Source organism: Sus scrofa, chromosome 12 (assembly GCF_054392235.1).
Source record: "Sus scrofa isolate SSC_HxYL_T2T_F1_AM1 chromosome 12, Sscrofa_HxYL_maternal_Yorkshire_Landrace_v2.0, whole genome shotgun sequence".
NCBI lineage: Eukaryota > Metazoa > Chordata > Mammalia > Artiodactyla > Suidae > Sus > Sus scrofa.
Genome location: NC_139394.1, coordinates 14,475,499 through 14,501,780, shown reverse-complemented (window position 1 = coordinate 14,501,780; position 26,282 = coordinate 14,475,499). Strand labels below are relative to the sequence as shown.

General features: G+C 38.7%; 1 protein-coding gene across 4 annotated transcripts in view; it reads right to left on the bottom strand.

The window, feature by feature from the left end:
• The window catches only part of SMURF2 (SMAD specific E3 ubiquitin protein ligase 2), a 126,510-nt gene that overhangs the window by 49,872 nt on the left and 50,356 nt on the right, over window positions 1-26,282 (bottom strand). For all 4 annotated transcript variants that reach the window (XM_084984024.1, XM_084984025.1, XM_021066753.2 and 1 more), the window contains exons 2-3: window positions 11,997-12,035; window positions 3,809-3,917 (exon numbers count right to left, since the gene is read on the bottom strand). Coding sequence is in view for 2 of the 4 variants with exons in the window: in XM_021066753.2 (XP_020922412.1) it covers window positions 3,809-3,917; window positions 11,997-12,035 (148 nt within the window). In the remaining 2 variants the exon portion in view is untranslated. The remainder of the gene's footprint in view (window positions 1-3,808; window positions 3,918-11,996; window positions 12,036-26,282) is intronic.

The following is a 26,282-nucleotide window of genomic DNA, read 5'->3' as shown; positions in this document are numbered from 1 at the left end:
CCTGGCCTTGCTCAGTGGTTTAAGGATCTGGCATTGCCATAAGCTGTGATGTAGGTCACAGACACTGCTTGAATCCAGTGTTGCTGTGGCTGTGGTGTAGGCTGGCAGCTACAGTTCCAACTGGACCCCTAGCTTGGGAACTTCCATATGCTATGGGTGTGACTTTCAAAAAAAAAAAAAAAAAAGAACTCAAAAGCCTAGGCAGCTTCATAGAGAATAAATAAAGTGGAACATTTAGAAGAAAAGTTGAAGCTGATGGAGAGTGAAATAAATTACTATGAAGCTTAAAAGGCTAAAAACTTACAAAGTCAGAATATGAGGACAATTAACATATAACATGAGAGGTGTTAAGAAAATGGGAGTTTAGAGAGAGCATGAGATAATGGAATTAACAACCTGGAAAAAACTGAAACCAAAGCCTGCAGGAAGCAAAAGACCCCCTGAAACAAGACTATTACTGCCATCAAACCTCTGAAATACTGTCATTGTAAGCTCAATATACTCCAACGGTGAGATTAGGCTGAAATGGAAGGATTGGTGAAATTGTTTTAAAAAAATAGAAAGGGTAAATCAACTATGCCTCAATTTAAAAAGTAAAATAGGAGTTCCCACTGTGGTGCAGCAGGTAAGGATCCTGCATTGTTTCTGCAGCAGTGGGGAGTCGATCCCTAGCCCAGCAGAGTGGGGTAAGGATCTGGTTTTGCCGTTGATGTGGCATAGGTTGCAGTTACAGCCCAGGAACTTCCATATACTGCGGGTGTGGCCAAAAGAAAAGGTAAAATAATAAAATAAATAAAGTAAAAGGAATGGTACAAATTCTTGAATCCCTTTCCCAACCCAGCTCATCCTCAATCCTGGCAGGAAACCACAGCTTATTCTCTAAAACCTTCTCTACTCAGGGACACTAAGCACAGCCAAGGGAGGGAGTGACGTTTTGTAATAAAAACAGTATTAGGAAGAGGTCAATCTAGTGAATGCAGAGACCTCCTAGCATCCTTACACCATTCAGATCCAAGAACACTAGCATCTAAGAATACAAATACAGTCCCCAGGAAGAAGGGAGAATTCTGCTCAATGAAAATGTCACAGTTACTTCTGATTACCCTAGCAAGTTGACCAGCTCTACTTATGGGTAGAAAGTTTCCAATCAACATTTAAATGCCTTCCCTGAAATATAAAAAGACAGAAACCCAAACCAAACTAATACAAAAAAACAAAACCTGAGAAAAGAGAGGCAATGCAACAGAAAAAAACTATAATACTTCTTTCACCAGAGAAGATACTGCATCTAAGGAAATAAGAGGAAGTTATGAAAAAGGGATCATCAGAAGGCAAAATGATACTGGAAATTAAAAATTTGAGAGCAGAAATTATAACAAAGAGGAACACTGGAATATAAAGTTGGGGAAACATCCCAAATATTTCACTGTTTTTAATTTTTTACTAAAATAAATTTTATTAAAAACTTATTGTTAAAAAAACTAAGATAAAATATGGGAGAAAAAAGATAGGACAACTAAATGCTGCATGTCAGGAGGAATAACATCTTAACAACAGGAGTTCCAGAAAAGGGAAGAGAGAAAGAAAGAAGATGGAGAAGAGAGGAAATCATCCTTGGATAGTAAATAAACAGAAAAGTTTTCCATAACTACAGAGTTTAAGTATCCACATTAAAACGTCACACTAAGTATCTAGCACTGTATTTCAGATATACCAAGTCCATCATTAAAAAATTTTAACATCAGGCATGAAAAGAATACCTTGAAGTCTTCCAGTGGAAAACAACAATCATGAAGGATCACAATCAGGAGGTCATCAGCAGTACTGGAAACTGGCACTATCCAAACTGGGCACATGGGGCTACTGAGTCCTTGAAATGTAGCTAATCCAGACTGATGCACTGTGTGAGTGCTAAACAAGCCCCTGACTTCAAATACTTAGTTTAAAAGAAACAACGTGATTACTTTAAATTGATGTCATGTTGCAATGAAGATAGTTAAGATACACTGAATGAAATAAAACACAGTATTAGGCTTACACTGTGTTTCTATTCGGCAGTGCTGATCTAGACCTAGAAGAAGGTAGAGCAATGTATTTAAAATCTGAAGGAAAAGTAGGAAGCTCCCTGGTGGTCTAGGGGTTATCTGGTGCTTTTACCACTGCAGCCCAGGTTCAACCTTTGGTCTGGGAACTGAGATCCCACATTAAGAAACTGTACGCCGCAGCCAAGAAAAAAAAATTAAAGAAAAGTTATGTCTCACCTTCTAGAAGTCTATACTCAAACTACCAATCAAGTAAGATGACAAAATATATTTTCAGGTAAGATCTCAAAGAAATTTTCCCCATCGTTGTACTCTTTCTCAAGGTAATAATGGAAGACATTGGGAGGTAAACAAAAAAAGACAGTCATTGGACCTAGAAGAAAGAAAAGAAATTCCCAACATAATGATAAAGGCAAGTCCCAGGACAACTGTGCAGGAGGTCTTAGACACCCCTCAGCCCAGACTGAAGCAGAAGGACAGAGGCTCTAGCAGGGACATCTCCAAGAAGAAAACAAAGCCAAAGTTATCTCATACGGTGAACATATGCAGAGAGTTGTTCAGTACTGTAGGAGAGATTGTGAATTACTGAATGAGACAGATGGAAAACTAAACAAATGGCAAACAAAAGTTGTTGAGAAAGAAAATGTAATCATTGCACACCATGTGACTCAGTTATGAACATTACATGACCATGAAAACATAAACACAGAATAATGGTTTAGCCAAAAAGGTTCAGGAGAAGAAGAGGGGCATGTGGATGTTGTAAGAATGAGATGAGAGAGATGAGCTATAAAAGCTAAATCATATTCTTCAGCAGGAATTTAAAAATAATATAACGCTAAGTAAATATATACACTTATATTAAAACGCTATGAACAGGCATGATATCTAGAAACAAAAGAGAATTCTAAAACAGCCAAAGTCATTAAAAAGAGTTTTGCTTTGAGAATGGGAATCAGGTATAAGAATGGGATAGAGAACTGTCTTTTCCCATTAAAAACCTTACAGTGCCAAGGGAACAGTCCTAGAAAAGGCAAAAAAAGTCAAAAACAACAACAACAAAAAAACCTTACAGTATCATTTGCCTTTTTAAAAAGGTACATGTGCCACTATGATTAAAATAAAAGTGAGAAGGAATGATCCATGTAAGAAACAAGAGGAATGCCTATGAGTGTACTCCAATTATGATTTCCGATTGTATACTCATAACTGACCTAAAGTGAAGTAGCATCTTTATTTGATTGAAAAAAAGATTGGGGGGTTGCTCTATACTGTGTATACATTCTATTCTTTTTTTTTTTTTTTGGTCTTTTTGCCATTTCTTGGGCCGCTCCTGTGGCATACGGAGGTTCCCAGGCTAGGGGTTGAATCGGAGCTGTAGCTGTCAGTCTATGCCAGAGCCACAGCAACGCGGGATCCGGGCCACATCTGCAACCTACACCACAGCTCACGGCAACACTGGATCCTTAACCCACTGAGCAAGGCCAGGGCTTGAACCCGCAACCTCATGGTTCCTAGTCGGATTCGTTAACTACTGCGCCACGACGGGAACTCCTACATTCGATTCTTCATGGGCTTATTAAGGACACTTCATCTTCTAAAACCAGCAATCAATGGGCCAAAATGCCTTCACACCAGGTTTTGTACCCCTCGGTGAGGACCAAACTACACCACAGATCAAACACAGATTTCAGTGACTCTTTTCAAAGACTATATCAAATAATAGTGATTCTGTATTTTATTTCAAATAAATTGTTGAAACCTACAGGTCATAATGCTGATTCCACTTTGGATCGAGTGTATTCTTCACAGTATCTGTAGAATGGCACTGCCCAGATCCATCAACCACCACCTTAGCAAATGGATCAGGAAGTCCTGTGAAAAAAGAGGGAGTTTTTTTTTTTTAATTAAAGAATATTTTGAAATGGAAGATATATTACTGATATAAAGATTAATATTTGCTATAAAACTCCATTCTTAAATTTAAAAAAAATAACATTAAGCTATAAATGAACAAGCGGTCCATTCTAAAACTAAGATTACAGTAATTTCTACATATGCCCCAAACTACATTTTTTATTGCTCCTGTCTCAAAACACCTTCAACTTAAACTACTGAAATCTAGAGACTACTTCATAATGTAGAAGTTATCACAGATCTTTACCAGTCTTTTGCCCCCAGAAAGGTGAATGCTTAAAATATTCCTGGCTCTCTTGGAGCCTTCCCAAGGTTTCCCAGAGTACCTCATTTAAGGAGAGAGAGCTTATTAAATAAAGTTTTCACACAGGAACACAGGCTACAGAGAAATCACATTAGCCAAAAAGTTTTACCAAGTAATTACCATGAGGGATGAGAAATTGAAACAAAACAAATCTAATACCTTGCCTTAAAAGAGTTTACTATCTAACTAGGGAAATTAAAAAGCAAAAAAAAAAAAAAGAAAGAAAGAAAAATTGTGGCATATCATAATGAATTGGAGAAAAGGGAGGTGTCAAAATGACACATTTTTAGACGTTCCCTGTTGGCTCAGTGGGTTAAAGATCTGGCATTGTCACTCCTGTGGTGTGGGTTCAATTCCTGGCCTAGGAACTTCCATATGATGTGGGTATGGCCAAAAAAAAAAAAAATTTACACATTTTCTATACTGAAAGACAATGATAGTAGCACTGAAAAGGGACAATTAAGAGAGGCTAGCTTGAGAAAGAAAAATACCAAGTGCCATTCTTCTAACACTGAATTTTGGATGATATCCAGGCATTCCTTTTGAAATGTTTGTATTAAAAGTCACTGAATATGGAGTTCCTGCCATGGCACAGTGGGTTAAGGATGCAGTGTTGTCACTGCAGCTGCTGTGATGTGGGTTTGATCTCTGGCCTTGGAACTTCCATCTGCCATGGACGTGGCCAATAAATACATAAATTTTTAAAAACTGCTTCATTAAAAAAAAAAGTCAGGCTGGAGAGGTAAATTTTTAGTTAACTGCTCAAAGCTGATAAGGGTAGACAGCTAATTAAAGTTATTAAAAATAATACATCCCTTTCTTTTAAAAATATATAAACAAACATTTATGTAAAAAAGTTCTTTGGGGAGTTCCCGTCATGGCTCAGCAGTTAATGAAACTGACTAGCATCCATGAGGACGCAGGTTTGATCCCTGGGCTTGCTCAGTGGGTTAAGGATCTGGCATTGCCATAAGCTGTGGTATAGATGGCAGATTTGGCTCAGATCCCTGAGCTGCTGTGGCTGTGGCATAGGCTGGCAGCTACAGCTCTGATTTGACCCCTAGCCTGGGAACCTCCATATGCCACGGGTGCGGCCCTTAAAAAAAAAAAAAAAAAAAAAAGTCTTTGGGTATGTCGTCTTAAACATTTCCAGATGGAATAAAAATAACAGTAACAACAAAAACAATAAAACCTCTTAATAAACAAGTTTTTGACTGGACCGATTATAAAGAGAACACTAAACACTTACAATACTATGTCAGGCACTATTCTAAATGTTTAACATATGTTAAATCTCTTAATCCTCAAAATTACCCTGTAGGGTAAATACTACTATTATACTGACAAGGAATGAGGCACAAAGGAGGTTAAATAACCGCCCTGAGGTCACACAGTAGTAAGGGGTAGAGCCAGGGTCTAAAGTTAGATTCTAAACCCACATGCACAATCTGGTTCTTGATTTCATGCTCTTACCATGATGCTGTGTCACACCTCTTGGGTACTATTCAGCTTAACAGTGAGTATAAGAGCTCAGAAAGGCAGGAAAACAATTTTTCTTCCCTTTTTAAGGGGATGGAACTCATTTGGGCTTTACGTAAACGACAAATAGGAAGAGTCCTAAGGAGAGTATGACAGTATTTGAAGAGCTCTGAAGAGTCTAATCAAAGCTTTTGTGCTAAGGCATAAAAGTAAATACTGCTGGAAAGGTAAGACTGATCTGATCTAGCAAGAGAGGCTTAAAAGTAGGAAAATAAAGGCTTGGAATGATTTAAGTAGAGAACAGAGGAGCCATGTAAGATTCCTGAGCATGGCTATAAATAAACTGTCATTTTTATCATTAAAGGTATTCAAAGAAGGAAAGGTTAGAAGCACACAGAAGCTGTTGTCTTGTAAGCTTCATATAGTAGGATAAGAACAGTAAGATAAGTAGAATTTTAAAAGTCAGGGGAAGAAGGTGGAACTAAAAATGTTAGAGACCAAAATGACAATTTAGATGTCAGATATATTGGGATAGGGTAAATTTCCTATAGACAGCTAAAAAATATTAAAACATGACATTGGTTAAGTGTTAATAATTGCAGAAACTTTATACCTTGATATTTATACTTTTTTTTTTTTTTTTTTTTTTTTTTTTAGGGCTGCACCTGTGGCAAATATAAGTTCCCAGGCTAGGGATCTAATCAGAGCTACAGCTTCTGGCCTATGCCAGAGCCACAGCAATGCCAGATCTGAGCTGTGTCTGCAACCTACATCACAGCTCATGGCAACACCAGATCCTTAACCTACTGAGTGGGTCAGAGATCCAACCTGCATCCTCATGGACACTAATCTGGTTCATTTCTGCTGAGCCACAACAGCAACTCCCCATATACTCATTTTTAAGTCAAGATACTAACTGGTCAAGATTCAAGGCCAGACAGAAATCACCCAGCCAGTTCTCCAATTCCATGATTCTGCAATCTGTCAACTTCAAAAAATGAAAGAAGACTAATATTTAAGAATGTTAAGTGTTCAAGAAGAAATCTGGCAGGTTAGGATATCAATTTATTTAACTCTATTATTTTTTTTTTTTTTTTTTTTTGTCTTTTTGTCTTTTGTTGTTGTTGCTATTTCTTGGGCCGCTCCCGAGGCATATGGAGGTTCCCAGGCTAGGGGTCGAATCGGAGCTGTAGCCACTGGCCTATGCCAGAGCCACAGCAACGGGGGATCCGAGCCGCGTCTGCAACCTACACCACAGCTCACGGCAACGCCGGATCGTTAACCCACTGAGCAAGGGCAGGGACCGAACCCGCAACCTCATGGTTCCTAGTCGGATTCATTAACCACTGCGCCACGACGGGAACTCCAACTCTATTATTCTTGAAGTTTAGCGTTATTCATAGTAGTATTTCAATAACACCTAATCATTTGCAAATGTGTTTAATGGAGGAATACTTTTCCTTACACCTTCAGTAATGTTAAGTATTTTTTTCCTGGGAGGAATTCATTTTATCTTTTTCTTTTTATTCTACTATCTAAACAAATAAACAAGTAAATGTCCATCCGTAAGCAAAAGCAAACAAAAACCACATTTCTGGCTTTCCCTTTACATGTTATTTTTAACTAGTTCAAGAATTAGGACTAAGAAAAACAACTTTTTCCACACACAAGTCACTAGGTGTGGCTTCCAGATGCTTAAGTACCAAAGTCTAAGCTCCATCCTCCTATGTTTCTCTTCTGCTAAGTAATACAAAATACAAGCTCCAGGCACTAACAAAAAACACCTAGGTTTCAACTTACCTCATCATATTATACAAGAATTTAACTTGAGAGCCAAGTTGCTCTAGTGTGGTCAGAAACTACCAAGTTTTCAGAAGTTAGTGAGACCTCTAGTGGTAAACAGGAAGTAACTTAAGATTTTTTTTTAATTAATTAATTAATTTATTTATTTATTGTCTTTTCTAGGGCCACACCCTCAGCACATGGGGGCTCCCAGGCGAGGGGTCGAATCAGAGCTGTAGCCGCTGGCCTACACCACAGCCACAGCAACTCGGGATTCAAGCCTCGTCTTCGACCTACACCACAGCTCACAGCAACGCTGGATCCTTAACCCACTGAGCAAGGCCAGGGCTTGAAGCCGCAACCTCATGGTTCCTAGTCGGATTCATTAACCACTGAGCCACAACGGGAACTCCAGTGTTCTGTTTTTAAAAATTTCTCAATTCTCTCTATCATTTCTGAGTCATATAAAACAGGTAAAGCTCAGGAATTTCCTCACTGCACTAATGCACTTATGAGCTGTAAATAATAAAACGAAAACTTCAACTTAAAAATTAATTACTTACCAGAGAAAAATAAATATTTATTTATCTGCTTTTTAGGGCCGCACCCAGCGGCATATGGACGTTCCCAGGCTAGGGGTCGAATCAGAGCTACAGCTGGCCTACACCACAGCCACAGCAACACAGGATCTGAGCCTAATCTGTGACCTACACCATACCTCATGGCAATGCTAGATCCTTAACCCACTCAGCGAGGCCAGGGATAAAACCTACAACCTCATGGTTCCTAGTCAGATTCATTTCTGCTGCGCCACGACAAGAATTCCAATCTTTATTTTTGGGGAAAGAAAAAGAACACTCAACTAACCATGTTGGAGCTCAGTGACTTCAATTTGGCCCCTATACAACACCTTAACAAAGTATCTTACATTCAAAACTTTATTTAAATGTTGCAAAAAAGACAGGGGAGCTCCTTTGCACAGCAGGTTAAGGACCCAACATTGGCATGGCAGGGGCTCAAGTCACTGCTGTGGTGTGGGTTTGATCCCTGGCCTGGGAACTTCCATATGCCGCATACAGCCAAAAAAGAAAAAAAAAAAAAAAAAGAGAGACAATGATCGTAGTTACATGGAAGTTAATGGTAGAATATAGATGATGGGTATTCATTGTGAAATTCTTTATATGATCCTATATGTTCGAAATTTTTCCTGCCAAAATTTTTGGGAAAAGGGTAAGTAACTTATTTTCAAAAGCTAATGAGCGTGAAAATAATTCCAAAAAATGAGTTAGCAAAACTTTTCTCAGCAAGGGTAGATACCCTAGAATATAACAGTATTATCTCAAATTATATAAATTATTCTACAAAAGATAACACAGGGCAGCGCATTTTCCCCCTATAATTAAATATCTATACTATCAGCCTATTGCTTATGCTTCACATTAAAATTACATTTCTCGGAGTTACTGTTGTGGCTCAGCGGTTAACGAACCTGACCAGCATCAATCGCAACGTGGGTTTGATCCTTGGCCTCGCTCAGTGGGTTAAGAATCCGCTGCTGCGTGTAGGTTGCAGAGGCACCTTGAATCTGGCATTGCTGTGGCTGTGATGTAGTCCAGCGGCTACAGCTGTGATTGGACCCCTAGCTTGGGACCCTCCACATGCCGAGGGTTCAGCCCTAAAAAGACAAAAAAAATAAATAAAATAAAATATCTCATTCCATATGATTTAAACTGATGTACAAGCAAAAACAACCAAAAATATCAATGATGATTGCATTCTGATCAATAAACACACATTTCACTCAAATTTAATTAAGAGGTTTAGGAAGTATTATTTAATTCTTTCTTTGAAATTAATGTGGGCAGGAGTTCCCATCATGGCACAGTGGAAACGAATCCGACTAGGAACCATGAGGTTGTGGGTTCGATCCCTGGCCTCACTCAGTGGATTGAGGATCTGGAGTTGCTGTCAGCTGTGGTGTAGGTCGAAGATGTGACTTGGATCTGGCATTGCTGTGGCTGTGGCGTAGGTCGGCAGCTGTAGCTCTGATTCAACCCCTACCCTGGGAACCTCCATATGCCATGGGTGCAGCCCTAAAAAAGACCAAAAAAAAAAAAAAAGACATTAATGTGGGCAAACTTCAACTTATAAATCAATCAAAAATAAATATGAGTCTACCACAATGGGAGGACCTGTCAGCATGAACCTGAAGTATATTCTATCTCCGACTGAGTCTCTCCTGAAGGCCTCAGGATTGGCTTTTCTGTTTTCCTTTCCACGGCCATCAAGCGTTTTTTGCATTCTGGATTTTAAAGATAATCACAGTTTCCCCTAGTTTTCTTATTCCTGAAGCAAGCTCACAACTTAAGAATTTTTATCAAGTTTTATTGCTTAAATCAATAAAAAGGGGGAAAAATTCCTTCTATCCCTTTTTTCCACATACAATTTAAGAACAGATAAAAGATCATATAATTGATAATAACCAGCTCTCAGGGGGTTACAAAGAATTAAAGTAAGATTCCTCTAGATTTCCTAGGGAAACTGAGACAAGGACATCTAATATTCTATTGAAGAAGCTGTGCCCCAGGACCCTAGAGGGAGGAAAATAATTTGGGAAGGAAGACTAAGAGATAAAACTAAAGAGTGTGTCTTTAAAACTAGAGCAGCTATCTTGGGTATAAAAGTAGCTCTAAAAGAGTGCATTCCTCACTTTTCTCCTTTTTCTCCTTGTCACCTGCCTATCCGATCCTACTGGCCACTCTGCAGTCCTCCTAAGATAAAGCCCACTTCAGATCAACCTTCCGGAGGGTAAAAGGAGTATTATACATTGGTTACTAGGTTATTAGCAACAGTGATGAGAGAAGCAGTTCAGCAGTAGCCTGTGCAGAGGACATTAATGATGGGAGCAACAGGAGAGACAACTGGTCTCTCCTCCTGTGACATGCTGTGAGGAATAGGGTATGTGGCAGGACATAAATTGGAAATTGCTTAATTATGTCCCAAATTATCGTATTTAATTGCTTTCCCATTTAAGCACAGATATCATCATTTTTAAATTATATAGTTTATATTATTTTATAAACTTTAATTCGGGTTCTACTTAGGAAGACTGGAAGTAATAAAATTTCAACTGGGATGAATTAAGTATGATTTAAAAATATATCAAGAACTTGTTACCTCTTTTAATCAAACCTTTGAAAATTAACCAACTCAAATTAAATTAGAGAGCACACATAAGCCCATTTTTGCTGGCTAGTAGGACTTGAATTTAAAAATCTGGAGTTCCTGTTGTGGCTCAGTGGGTTAAGAACCCAACATAGTGTCGGGGAGGATGCAGGTTCCATCCCTGGTCTCACTCAGTGGGTTATAAGGATCCAGCGTGCAGCTCAGATTCTACAACTAGCCTGGGCATTTCCATATGCCCCAGGTGCAGCCATAAAAAGAAAAAAAAAAAAAAATATATATATATATATAAAATGAACTCCTCTATTTCTACCTTCAATTTTTTATATATCTTTGTTGGCTAAGACTTCTTTTTTTAATGCTAAAAACTGTATTATTTTACTCAGTAATTTAAAGCTAATGTGAAGGATAGTATTACAGGGTAGAGATTTTATGGAGCTTTATATGGAAGTTCCTAGGGCAGGGGTCTAATTGAAGCTGCAGCTGTGACTACACCACAGCAACACCAGATCTGAGCCGCATCTTCGACCTAAGCTGGCTGCAGCTTATGGCAACACTGGATCCTTAACCCACTAAAGTGAGGCCAGGGATAGAACACACATCTTACAGAGACAATATTGGGTCCTCAACCTACTAAGCCACAACAGGAATTCCTATATGGTAGAGATTTTAGACAAACATGAGGTGTACTTCCAAATCCTCCCTCACAAAACTTTATCCTAAATAAAGCCACGCCAAAAAAATTCACAACAGATTGGCAAAGAGACTGCAAATACAGGAACTAAATGTCTGTTTTGGAGTCTGAGACATTAAAAGCTTCTACAATCAAATGTGGTAGATATTTCTTTCCTATACTCTGGAAATTCCAAGCAGGATGAATGACTTCTCTACCTTCCAAAAACTCCTGAATGCATGGGTAAAATTTCCTACAAAATGTTAGGGGAAAAAAAGCGTTTACAAAATAACCTCAAACCTTAAAGAAATCTAGTAGTATGCACACCTTCAACATACATTATATACTCTTGAACATACATACCTGTGCACACGCATGCATGCACACACACTTCACACCAATATGTGTGGGAGGGGTAGATAAAGGGAAAGGGGCTAAGGCTAAAAGAGCACAAAATCCTCCTTAAAAAATGAGATTCCAAAAGGCTCTGAATCAAAGAGTTCATAAAACAACATTGAGTGTATTTCTGAGAAATCCCTAAACCAAATAATTTTGAAAATGCTATGCTAAAAAGAAAAACTACACACAATGTACAAAACAAAGTTAATTTACTTACGGAAAAAATCCTTTTTCACCAAGTTTTTTGCACAGAGTACTGTAAAGGAAACAAAAAATACATGAGAAACATTAAAATGGTGAGACTGCAGTGTTAAAGTTTCACCTTAAGTCACTGAAAACACCAGTGGATAATAAACACTAACTACAGCAAGAGATGAAATATGATCACAACCTCTGACTAAAGACTAGCAAAAGAAAGATGAACCTAATCACCATTAATGGCTGAAGGCAATAAAGTTTATAAATCTGGTATTCTAATACCAACCAATTCCCATCTTCCATCAAGATCTAGTCTCAGAGTAGCTTGGTGGAAAGGGAAAAATAGTTCTTAAGAAGGAAATATTTAAATTGGAGTTGATATGTTTTTTTAAAGGTAAAATAATTTTATACTGAAGAGGATTATAAATAAAACAAAGCTTTATTTACTTTGGCCATGTCTGTGGCATGAGGAAGTTCCCAAGCCAGAGATGGAACCTATGCCACAGCAGAGGGAATGCCAGTTCCCCAACCCACTGCACCACCAGGGAACTTCAAAACAAAGCTTTATTTTTTAAAAAATAACATTCTGTTATTTACTCTCATCTAAACTCCACAGAAACTTTAACAGGAGAGATAAATTACCTTTTTCTAAATCATCAGGCTCAATGACAAGAAAGATCTACTATATTTTCTAAAAATTACAAGTTAGGGAGTTCCTGTCGTGGTACAGTGGTTAACAAATCCGACTAGGAACCATGAGGTTGCAGGTTCGACCCCTGGCCTTGCTCAGTGGGTTAAGGATCCAGCGTTGTCATGAGTTGTGGTGTAGGCTGCAGACGAGGCTTGGATCCCGAGTTGCTGTGGCTGTGGTGTAGGCTGGCAGCTGTAGCTCTGATTCAACCCCTAGCCTGGGAACCTCCATATGCTGCAGGAGCGGCTCAAGAAAAGGCAAAAAGACAAAAAATAAAATAAAATAAAAATTACAAGTTAATTTACTGAGCTAGATATCCCAAATCCACATTCTCTGGATTACCCTGCATTACTCATAAGGTGATGGATGCACAACCTTATGAATATATTAAAACAATTGAACTGCACACTTTAAAGGGATGAATTTTACAGTATGTGAATTATATTATATGTCAATTTACAAATCAATGCTTATATAGAGTCATGACTTCTTTTATTCAAACTTGTTACAAAAGGGAAACTACCAATTTCCATATATTTGTATTTTAATTTATAAAATATCTATGAAAGCAATGTTTGGTTAACATTAACTGGAAGTGTTACATTTATTGACAGTTACAATTATTAGAAGTTTAGTGTACAAAAACTCATTTAATATAACAAACCTTGGGAATAAGTCTAAATACAATTAATCACTTTAAAAGTACAAATGAAAATAATTTTGAAGACATGCAATTAGTAAATGAATAAAATCATTAAGAAAACACAAGAAACTAATTTACTAGTCTGAGTCTCTTAGGCCCTGTTTTAAAAACAGTTTTGTTTTTAAAATCATAAACACTCAAGCCTGGAAACCAAGGCCATACCTCAGAGTACCAAATCAGAAGAATTCCTTCCTAAACTTTTGTTATCATCATATAAACTTAATACTCACGATCAATACATACACCTTGCATACACAAATCCAAATTATAATCTCCAGTACTGATAAAGTATTCATGATTTTTAACCACCATCCCATGATTCAAAAAACTAAATAATTGCACATTCTATTTCAGAGCAACAGAAAATATATGAGAAATCTTCCAACTTCTTATCACCAAACCTACAAACATACTGTTTTTGACACCCATTCTTTTTTCTTGCTTCCGCTATGCCCACTCTCCGTTCTAACACCATCCTTGCACCTGTGTTGTAGATCTCATACTCAACCCACCACTTTCTCAAGAACTTGTCCCTCCAGTTCCTCTACTGATGGCCTCCATCAGTATTTACACACAGTCAAGTCTTGCCCATGCCTCCTCACTCCAGCCATCGTCCTACTTCTTTTCTTTCAAAGCTGAACTACTTAAAAAAAAAAAAAAAAAAAACTTGGGAATTCCCATCGTGACTCAGTGGTTAATGAACACGACTAGCATCCATGAGGATGTGAGTTTGATCCCTGGCCTCGCTCAGTGGGATAAGGATCCAGTGCTGACGTGAGCTGTGTGGTGTAGGTCACAGACGTGGCTCGGATCTGGCGTTGCTGTGGCTGTGGTGTAGGCCGGCAGCTACAGCTCCAAATGGACCCCTAGCCTGGGAACCTCCATATGCCTCGAGTGCAGCCCTAAAAAGACAAAGACAAAAAAAAAAAAAACAAAAAACAAAAAACCAAAAACCAAAAAAAAAAATACAAACACCCACTACACTTTGTGACTCCACTTCTTTATCTCCCATTAATGCCTCAATCCACTGCAATTTGATTTCCCCTCTTATCAAGACCCTAGGGACCTAATTACTAAATCCATCCAACGGACACTTTTCATCCTTTATTGCATTTGACTTGTGAGGGATATTTGCCACTACTGACTCCTTCCTCTTCTGGAAACTCTCTCCTTTTGGTTTTTGGGTTTTGTTTAACACATTCACCTGGTTCTACACAAAGCATAAAACTTATTCTAAGTCTTCTTTGCCAGATCTTTTTCCTTTGCTCCACTCATGAAAGTTGAGGTTCTTCAGGGCTTTGCCTTAGATCCTCTTTCACTCTATGACCTTAGGAACACAGATGCCCATCCTGTAAACCTTGGGAAGTCAGTGATCAGACCTGCATCCTCATGGATCCTAACTGGGTTCATTACTGGTGAGCCAGGACAGGAACTCCCAATCTCACCACTTCTATTCACCAAAATTTTGAAGTCCTGGCCATAGCAATCAGACAAGAAAAAGAAATAAAGGTACCTATATTGGAAGCAAAGAGGTAAAACTGTCATTATATGCAAGTGATATGATACTATATATAGAAAAACCTAAGACACCCACACAGAAAAATACTAGAACTGATAAATTCAGCAAAGGAGCAGGATACAAGATTGACATACAAAAATACGCTGCATTTCTGTACACTGACAATGAAATATCAGATAGGTAAAGAAAAACCAACTCTTTTTTAAAATTGCATCAAAAGATAAAATACTTAGGAATCAACCTGACCAAGGAAGGAGGTAAAAGACATACACTGAGAACTATAAAATACTGACAAAGGAAAATGAAGATGATTCAAAGAAATGGAAAGCTATCTCATGTTCTTGAATTTGAAGAATTAATATTGTTAAAATGTCCATACCACCCAAAGGAAACTATAAATTGAACGCAATCCCTATCAAATTAGCCATGCCATTTTACACAGAGCTAGAACAAATAACTCTAAAATTTATACAGAACCGTAAGAGACCCAGAATTGCCAAGAAATCCTGAGGAAAAAGAACAAAGCTAGAGGCATAATCCTCCCAAACAGCAGACAATACTACAATGCTACAGTAATCAAAACAGTGTGGCTGTGGCACAGTGGGTTAAGAATCCAACTCTAGCAGCCTGGGTCACTGCAGAGGTACAAATTCACCCCCCAAGGAGTTCCCGTCATGGCGCAGTGGTTAACGAATCCAACTAGGAACCATGAGGTTGCGGGTTCGGTCCCTGCCCTTGCTCAGTGGGTTAAGGGTCCGGCGTTGCCGTGAGCTGTGGTGTAGGTTGCAGATGTGGCTCGGATCCCGCACTGCTGTGGCTCTGATGTAGGCCGGTGGCTACAGCTCCGATTAGACCCCTGGCCTGGGAACCTCCATATGCCACGGGAGCAGCCCAAGAAATGGCAAAAAGACAAAAAAAAAAAAAAAAAATTCACCCCCCAACCTGGAACAGTGAGTTAAAGGATCCAGTGCTGCTGCAGTTCTGGCATAGGTCACAGCTGGCACTCAGATTCAATCCCTAGCCCAGGAATTCCCATATGCCATGAGTGCAGCCATTAAAAAACAAAAAAACAGTGGTAGTAGCACAAAAACAGACATATGGATCAATGGAACAGAATAGAGAGCCCAGAAATAAAACTCGCACACCCGTCAGTCAATTAATCTTCAACAAGAGAGGCAAGAATATACAATAGAGGAAAAATGGTCTCTTTGGCAAGTGGATTTGGGAAAGCTGGAGAGCCACATGTAAACCAATGAAATTAGAACACTCCCTCACACTATACACAAAAATAAATAAAAAATGGCTTGAAGGAGTTCCCGTCGTGGCACAGTGGTTAACGAATCCGACCAGGAACCATGAGGTTGTGGGTTCAGTCCCTGCCCTTGCTCAGTGGGTTGACGATCCGGCGTTGCCGTGAGCTGTGGTGTAGGTTGCAGATGCGGCTCAGATCCCGCATTGCTGTGGCTCTGGCATACGCCGGAGGCTGCAGCTCTGATTTGACCCCTAGCCTGGGAACCTCCATATGCTGTGGGAGCGGCCCAAGAAATAGCAAAAAGACAAAAAAAAAAAAAAAAAAAAAAGGCTTGAAGACTTAAATATAAGATATGACACCATAAAACTCCTAGAAAGGCATGTAGGCAAAATATTCTCAGATATAAATTGTACCAATATTTTCTTCCGTCAGTCTTGCAATAGAAATAAAAACAAAAATTAAACAAATTGGACCCAATCACCTGGGAATTCCCGTCGTGGTGCAGCAGAAACGAATCTGATTAGGAACCATGAATCAGATCCCTGGCCTCACTCAGTGGGTTAAGGATCCGGCACTGCCCTGAGCTGTGGTATAGGTCACAGATGCAGCTCAACTCTGACGTTGCTGTGGTGTAGGCTGGCAGCTGTAGCTCCAATCAGACCCCTAGCCTGGGAACCTCCATATGCCACGGTCGCGGCCCTAAAAAGACAAAAAAAATTAAAGTAAAATAAACAACCCAATCAAAAAATGGGCAGAAGACCTACAGAGACATTTTTCCAAAGAAGACATACAGACATACATAGGCATATGAAAAGATGCTAAACATCACTAATTATTAGAGAAATACAAATCAAATCTACAGTGAGGTTATCACCTCACATTGGACAGCATGGCCATCCTTAAAAAGTCTACAAACAATAAATGTTGGGGAGCGTATGGAGAAAAGGGAACTCTCCCACACTGCTCATAAAAATGTAAATTGAGGAGTTCCCGTCGTGGCGCAGTGGTTAACGAATCCGACTAGGAACCATGAGGTTGCGGGTTCGATCCCTGCCCTTGCTCAGTGGGTTAACGATCCGGCGTTGCCGTGAGCTGTGGTGTAGGTTGCAGATGCGGCTCGGATCCAGCGTTGCTGTGGCTCTGGCGTAGGCTGGTGGCTACAGCTCCGATTCAACCCCTAGCCCGGGAACCTCCATATGCCGCGGGAGCGGCCCAAGAAATAGCAACAACAACAACAACAACAACAACCACAACAACAAAAAAAAAAAAAAAAAAAAAAAAAAAAAAAAAAAAAAAAAAAAAAATGTAAATTGATACAGCCACTATGGAAAACAGTATGAATCCCCAAAAGTTTAAAAATAAAGAGTTGTGATATGATCCAGAAATCTCACTCTTGGGCATAAATCTGGATAAAACTCTTAATTTGAAAAGATACATGTGTCCCAATGTTCACAGCAATGCTATTTACAATAGCCAAGACATAGAAGCAACCTAAATGTCCAACAGATGAATGAATAAAGATGGTATGGTATATATACAGTGGGATACTATTCAGCCATAAAAAAGAATGAAATAACTCCATCTGCAGCAACATGGATGGAGAGATTATTATACTAAGTGGAGTAAGTCAGAAAGAGAAAGACAAATCCCATTATGATATTACCTATTTGTGCAATCTAAAATATGACACAAATGAACTTATTTACAAAACAGAAACAGACTCAGACACAGAAAACAAATTTATGGGAGGAAGGATAAATTAGGAGTTTGGGATTAGCAGATACAAACTACTATATATACAATAGATAAACAATAAGGTTCTACTGCATAGCACAAGGAACTATATATTCAATATCTTGTAATAAATCATAATGGAAAAAACAAACAAAACCATATAAAACTGTTATATGTAGGTGTATGGGGGGGGTCACAGTTTAACAATCTGATAAAGCTCCTTGTACCACCTCGAAAAATAAATTTGAAGAGCCAATCTTCCACACATTCTCCCTGGTTTTCACCATTTTGATGACAACTAAGTTTATAAACCCAACTCTGAGCTCTCTTCTGAACTCCGGGTCAACACAGGGACACTAAATATGCCCTCAAATTAAAATCACCATCCTCCCCTCCCCCAAAACTGCTTCTCCAGTTTACTTTCTTTCACTAAAGAGTGTTGTCTCTACTCCACTGCCCCAGTCAAAATACACCATAACAACTTTCACTACTCCTACCCCTCTCCACCTCCTGGCAATTACCAGTTCTAATCGACTCTGACTCTGAAATATTCTTCATCTGTCCACTTCTATTACTAATGCCACCACCCTAGTTCAGGCCATCATCAACTATTGTCTAGGTCATTACAACCTCCCAATCCCCTGCCTTAAGCCTCAACTTCCTCCAATCAGTTCTCACATTGAACTTAACGTAATGTTTCTAAAAATATGATTTAATTCTTTCTATCAATTTCCTCTCCTAATAACATTCCAAAACAGCTTAAAACATTTCTCAAAACAGTCTTTCCACCTGTGCTCTGGGTCACATACCCAACCTACCACTTTCTCAGGAACCTTGTCTCTCTTATCTCTTTTACTGACCTCTACACCCTTAGAATACTGCCAAGATCTTCAAGCCCAAAACCTATTGGTTTACAAGCCCTTCAGGCATGGGTCCTGCTTACCTCTGACCTCATCTTCCATGACCACCCCTTTCCTCCAAGTACCCAAGTCCAGATTCCAGCTACACTAAACTTTTACTTTCTCAAATATATTCCATCTCTCACCCAAAGGCTTCATCTACCATACCCTTTGCCTGGAACATTTTCCCCAGACTTCTTCACCTACTCATCTTTTAGGTCTCAAAAGGGAAGTAAGCTTTTTAGAACATATTTCTTTTAAACTTCTGCCCACCTGTATTTTCAAGGAAGCACAAATTTAATCACAGGCACTCATCACACTTTATTATTATAATTTTTCAAGTTCAGATGGGAGTTCCCGTCATGGCTCAGTGGTTAACGAATCCAACTAGGAACCATGAGGTTGCAGGTTCGATCCCCGGCCTTGCTCAGTGGGTTAATGATCCAGCGTTGCCATGAGCTGTGGTGTAGGTTGCAGACGAGGCTCGGATCCCGCGTTGCTGTGCCTCTGGTATAGGCTGGTGGCTACAGCTCCGATTAGACCCCTAGCCTGGGAACCTCCATATGCCATGGGAGCGGCCCAAGAAATGGCAAAAAGACAAAAAATAAAATAAAGTTTAGAATGTTGCTTATAACCATGGAGGTGGTAAACTCCATTCAACACAAATCATGTCTGTATCATTTCTATCTCCAACACCAAACAAACAGTGTGCCAGGCATCTGACGGATACTCAGTAAACTTATGAGTAAACTCCAAAATAACCATTGAAAGGGGGACTTTTTATACTATCTGACAGACTACCAATCTGCAAGTAATCCTAAATTTGATTTATGAAACCTTATTTTTATCATTTCCCTTTATTAAAACATACGCATCAGGTCAAATTTGACAAATTTTCTTTTAATCACAAATAAGATATTGCTGATACATGACTAAGCTTCTAAAGGGTGACTGAAAAATCAAAAGAACAAAAGAACTTTATAGTCAGGTTCAAAGTTTATAAGGAGAAATTGAATTTTAGTAACCCAGAGACTAAGGAAGATTAACACAGAAGAAACAAGATTAACTTAAAACAAAGAAATAAAACAAAGAAATATCAACATTTGTCAGACTAACTTCAACACCAGATCTCAACAGCTACTGACAATTTTTGGTTTTTGGTGGTTTTTTGTTTTTGTTTTTGTTTTTGGTTTTTTTTTTTTGTTTTTTTTTTGGCCACATCCATGGCATATGGAAGTTCCCAGGCTAGGGGTCAAATCGGAGCTGCAGCTGCTGGCCTACACCACAGCCACAGCAACACAGGATCTGAGCCCCATCTGTGACCTATACCACAGCTCACAGCAACGCAGGATCCTTAACCCACTGAGTAATAAGGCGAGGGATCAAACCTGCATCCTCATGGACAGTAGTTGGGTTCATTACCACTGAGCCACACGGTGAACTCACCAACAGTTTTTAAATTACTTTACACCCCACCCCAAAAGTAAAAACTCAAATTTATACATCTTAAAAGGAAACTGTCAAGCATCATTTGAGATTTGGTAACTTATTTGCATGAAAAAATTATTATCCCTTGGAGCCTTTACTGTCCTTTTTCTTGGGAATGTATTCTAGGTACTAGACTCACAGCCCATTGCTCTTTCCATCCTCAGTATCAATTATAGGAGCTCATTAAATGCTCAATGAATTAATGAATTTTATTAGGACAAACTCCTATTTGTCACCATAACAAATTCTCAATTAAAGAGGTATAGGAGTTCCCGTCGTGGCGCAGTGGTTAACGAATCCGACTAGGAACCATGAGGTTGCGGGTTCGGTCCCTGCCCTTGCTCAGTGGGTTAACGATCCGGCGTTGCCGTGAGCTGTGGTGTAGGCTGCAGATGCAGCTTGGATCCCGCGTTGCTGTGGCTCTGGCGCAGGCCGGTGGCTACAGCTCCGATTAGACCCCTGGCCTGGGAACCTCCATATGCCGTGGGAGCGGCCCAAGAAATAGCAACAACAACAACAAAAGACAAAAAGACAAAAAAAAAAAAAAAAAAAAGAGGTATATATCAGAATCTCCTTAAAAATGTATGCATAATATTATAATGTGATTTTTATATTTGTAGTGTTAATTTTACATTTATATTTGCATGAATTTATATTTGCAAATGTATCATTTTTTCTGTAATAGAAACTAGAGAGTTGGGCCAATATTGGGGATTGTGGTGCTAGGGAAGTGTAGCAGTACAAAGAACTTCCATTTCTGTTTTCTAAATGATTACTATAGGAGAGAAGTAAAAATTCTGTTGAGAAACACTGAACTAAATTAGAGGAAGGGACTAGCAGGAGAGAAACTTTTTAAGGTGAATGGGGCCAGAACAAAGGCTAAGGCATGCAGACTTTCTCCTATACCACTGCCAGTATTTCAGTATTTTTAATGTTTAGCATGCTTTATATGGAAGGAATACATACAGAAAAGTGCAGAAGCCTTAGGAATGTAATTCAATGAACTTTCACTAATTTCTGTACTAAAAACATTACACGAGACTCCAGCTATTTGGCAGCCACATACCAATTTTGCATAATGTTAACTACGAATGTGGCATTACACCAGCACAGTACCATTACTTCACGTTATATGAGGGACCATGTCTCACCCAGACTGTAGATTTGGCCCTAGATTAATTTTACAAGACTAATTTGATGATGTTACTGTCTCAAATTTCTTCAAAGCATTTCCTGTTCTTAAGTCTACATTCCCAAAACCTAGCTTCTTCTAGCTATTCTATTCTTCAGCAGACAGATTTGAAAAAGGTAGAGGAGATAATCAAAATAACCTAAGGTCAGCCTTGCTGGTAAACTGGTAACTCCTATTTCACACACAAGCAGATGTGACTGTCTTGAGATGCTTAATGAGAAGGGAACACTGTGCATTCATGCTTTCATTCAACATTTCCTGAACACCCACTTTATGCCAAGTGCAATAATAGATAATGCAGATAAAAAGATAAACGCCCTCAAATCTTGCAGGTTGGACACAAAGTTAAATATCATGCCATAAATGCTTTTGTTTTCTCAAGAAATATTTTTAAACTGCACACAACTCTCCTTTAGTATACTTTATTTGAGGCAGTGACTGGAGGAAACTATTTGCAGAAGTGCAGATGCAATAAATATTACCACTTCATTTAAATCATTAATCTCTTTTTCTGGTTGGAAAGAAGCTATCTATATGCAATGCACTAATAATACCAGAGTATAAATCCTAACTGTAGAAAGAGAATGCTATTGCTGTTCTCACTGAGTTGTACTCATAATGAATAGCTGCCTATGCTAAATCTGAATAAAACTCCCAACTGCTCAGTATGTTCTTGCCAAAAATTTCCCTTCCTCCTCCAGATTGGAGTTGCATTCCAATTACACTGCTGATTGGAATGAGGCTGCCTGAAAGAAAGAAAGAAAGAAAAAAAAAACAAACCACTCAAACATCCCAACTCTCTTCACCCCACAAAAACAGATTTTATAATATAGTACTCTTTCTGCAAGTTGTGCAGTCTATTTTTTTTTGTACAGACTATTTTTGAACAGAGTACTCTGTATCTGCATTTATATTAACATTGTAAAATAAAACTGAAGTACAGAATAGCACCCCTATACAAATTCCAACAAGATGGCCTAGTGTTTAAAAGTGTCTACTAATACTTTCTGATGACAGTAATTTAGATCTTTCTGCTCCAAGAAAAAAACCTCTACCTCAAACTCCTGAACAAGAAATTCAAATTCTATTGAAAACTTGTACACGATTTTTACTTTTTTACACAATATAATTTTTATGTGTGTTTTAGTGTTGCCTGAAACAGGAGCACTAGACAAAGATTCGTATTCAAGAATATTATCCAAAAAAGTATTACAAAATGCTATACTTAGCAAAATTAACTGATACAACCCTATTTGCACAATAATGAAATGGTTACAGATGACAAATAGCATGCTGAAATATCATACAGCCATTAACATTATGTGAATATTTACTGACAAGAAAATATTTCTTAATATGCTGTTAAAAGTCCATGGAGTAAATAATACATTAAATAAAAAGGAATTTTAGTAACGAATATTAAAGACTAGAAAACATTTAATAAATATCTACTATGTGCAAGTGTATAACAACCACTCTCTGAAATTAAGCAGTAGGACTGCCTACCTTTTAGAGAAGAAATTGAGGTTAAGGCATAAAAGACTTGCCAAAGATTACCCTGTAAGTGCTAGAGTGGAGATATCTATTCAAATAATCTAAACACAGACCCCAGATTCCTAACCACTATGCATAGAATGAAACATAGGTAAGCTCCTCCTTTTTAAAAGAACTTAACATGTTAAAGCAAATACTGGTAACAGAGGTTCACAAAAACGGTAGAAACCCAGGTTGCAGAAGGGCCTTCTTCAAAACATTAGCAATTTCCCACCTTTAATAGATACAGTTTACTCTTACAATCACATTAGACCAGTTTTAACTCAATATCTTGCTACAGGGCCATTTAATCAAAGAATTTTAGGCAATTCATTTCATGCATGTTACAAAACAAACTAGGCCTCTGAGCTGTAACAATGTATTTAGTACTTGGCAGGTAATTTAATTAGTATATAGATGAAGTATAAAATATACAGGTTCTACCAAAATGAGATGCACATGCTTACTTTTTTAAAAACGTCAGCATTGGAGTTCTTGTTGTGGCGCAGCGGAAATGAATCCAACTAGGAACCATGAGGTTGTGGGTTCGATCCCTGGCCTCACTCAGTGGGTTAAGAATCTGGCATTGCCATGAGCTGTGGTGTAGGCCACCAAATCAGCTCGGATCTGGCACGGCTGTGGCATAGGCTGGCAGCTGTAGCTCCAATATGACCCCTAGCCTGGGAATCTCCATATGCCACAAGTGCAGCCTTAAAAAATAAAAAGCGGAGTTCCCATCGTGGCGCAGTGGTTAACGAATCCGACCAGGAACCATGAGGTTGCGGGTTCAGTCCCTGCCCTTGCTCAGTGGGTTGACGATCCGGCGTTGCCGTGAGCTATGGTGTGGGTTGCAGACTCGGCTCGGATTCCTGTGGCTCCGGGCGTAGGCCAGCGGCTACAGCTCCGATTTGACCCCTAGCGTGGGAACCTCCATATGCCTCGGGAGCGGCCCAAGAAATAGCAAAAAAAGACCAAAAAAAAAAAAATTAAAAAATAAAAATAAAAAGTACACACACACACACACAAAAGTGAGCATTTAAATATTTCACCAAAGGCAGTTTCTCAAGTTAACCAACTGAAAATGACCCTTCTAGTTCACTCATATCAAACAACTTTTAGGTAACTACATTGAAAAATTTTTTCAAACATATTACTATTTTGCTCAAAAAAAACTTTCTAAACTAGTATCCTTTTTAACTGAATAAAACTGAAACAAGATGAGAGTGCACAAATTAAGTTTTTTTTAAAATTTAGTGCAGGGGACTTCCCATCATGGCTCAGTGGTTAACGAATCTGACTAGCATCCATGAGGATGCAGGTTCGATCCCTGGCCTTGCTCAATGGGTTAAGGATCCGGCATTGCCCTGAGCTGTGGTATAGGTCACAGACGCGGCTCAGATCCTGCATTGCTATGGCAGTGCCACAGTCCAGCAGCTATGGCTCTAATTCAACCCCTAGCCTGGGAACCTCCATATGCAGCCCTAAAAAGCCAAAAAAAAAAAAAAAAAGCAAACTTTTTCAATACAAAAACAATGATCTACTTTGACATGATAAGTGTAGATATTATTTCTTCTAGCCACAACTGTAAATTTTTACCTTATAATAATCATGGTAAGTTTAAAATAAAGCTTCTCTTACAAACATAATCAAGTTCTGGCATAAATTCACATGTTTAAAAAAAAAAAAAGATTTTGCTAAAGCCAAACAACACCTTCAGCACGAAATAAATGTAAAGCATGTAGCCTAGATACTTGGCATGCAGTAAGCACACCACTACAGAAGCTGCTATTGTAAGAAACTATCTGAAAGCATTTCTGCTACCTTAAATTAGGATAAATTTAATCATAAAGACAAATTATTTATCCAATTTGATGATGAAAATACATAAAAGCACTGTCCTCCACTCCTAAGAACTGTAAATGTGCTATGATTTAAGGATTTCCAATGCTGTCTACAAGCTATCAGGCTAGTACTGTTGGAGATAGCCATTGCCCCTTCTCAGCTGGACACTTTCATTCAGAGACCCACTTCATAACTGGTGGCTGCTCAAGAGATTGCTTTAGCATATCAAAACTTAACCACACAATAATTTACTTTCTTCATTAAAACACGAAGAGATGGAAATCTCATTATAAAATTCAAGTACTTAGTTGCAACGAAGCCTGAACACTATTCTATGTGTAGGGGAAAAGTTTTGTCACTCTCTGGCCACTCCCAAGTTTCTCTCCTTTACCCTCTTTTTCCAGAGACACTCATAGAGACAGCATAGTATAGTGTTAAGCTATAAGCATTATGTAAAGTTAAACACTTAGAGTAAGAATGCCTGGGTTTGAATTGTGCTGTCACTTATTGCGACCCGGAGTAACTACTTAATGATTCTTTATTTCAGACATCTCATCTGTAATGATGAGGATAGGAAGCAGCCTCACGGTGTTTATTTTAAAGATTAAATAAACTGAAATACCTAAAACACCTGGAACAGTACCTGGTATACAGCCAATGCTCAATAAATACTGGGTATTATTATTCTTTCTAAAGTTTCTAATAAAATTAATCCACCAGGTTGCAAGCATCTTAAATAGCAAGAAAAGGGTCTTCTCAAAACCTGGTGAGAAGCCTGTTGTAGTTCAGGCAGCTGTAATAAATACCATAGACTGGATGGCTGAAATAACATTTATTTCTCACAGTTCTGAGGCTGGCAAGTCCAAGGTCAGGGTGTCAGCAGATGCAACGTCCAGTGAGAGCCCCCCTCTTGTTTTGCAGACAGCCACCTCCTTGCTGTGTTCTCACATGGCCAAAAGAAGCATCATCTTTTTTGAAGGGCACTAATCCCTAATCCCAATTTTGAGAGCTACACCTTTATGACGTAATTACCTCCAAAATGCCCCACGTTTTTATACCATCATATTGGGAATTAGGGCTTCAACATATGAAATATGGGGGTGAGGTGGGGCACAAAGACACATACATTCAGGCAATAACAAAGTTTATGAACTCAGCAAGATTTCAGTAACTTGATGAGTCTCAATCTGTATGTCTAGCCTCACTCCTCTCTCAAACTCCAAGTCCACATTTCAATTGCCTGCCACACATACTCACATGGATACCTCACCAGCACTCCAAATTATATGCATCCAAAATTGAATTAATCAGCTTCCCTACTGAACCAACTCTTCTTCCTTTGACCTTCCTAGTTCTATGAACTGCACCACATGCTTCCAATCATCCAGAAAACAAATGTCTTTATCTTTCCCTCTCCCTGACCACCCCACATCTAAAGCAGTTGCCATATTA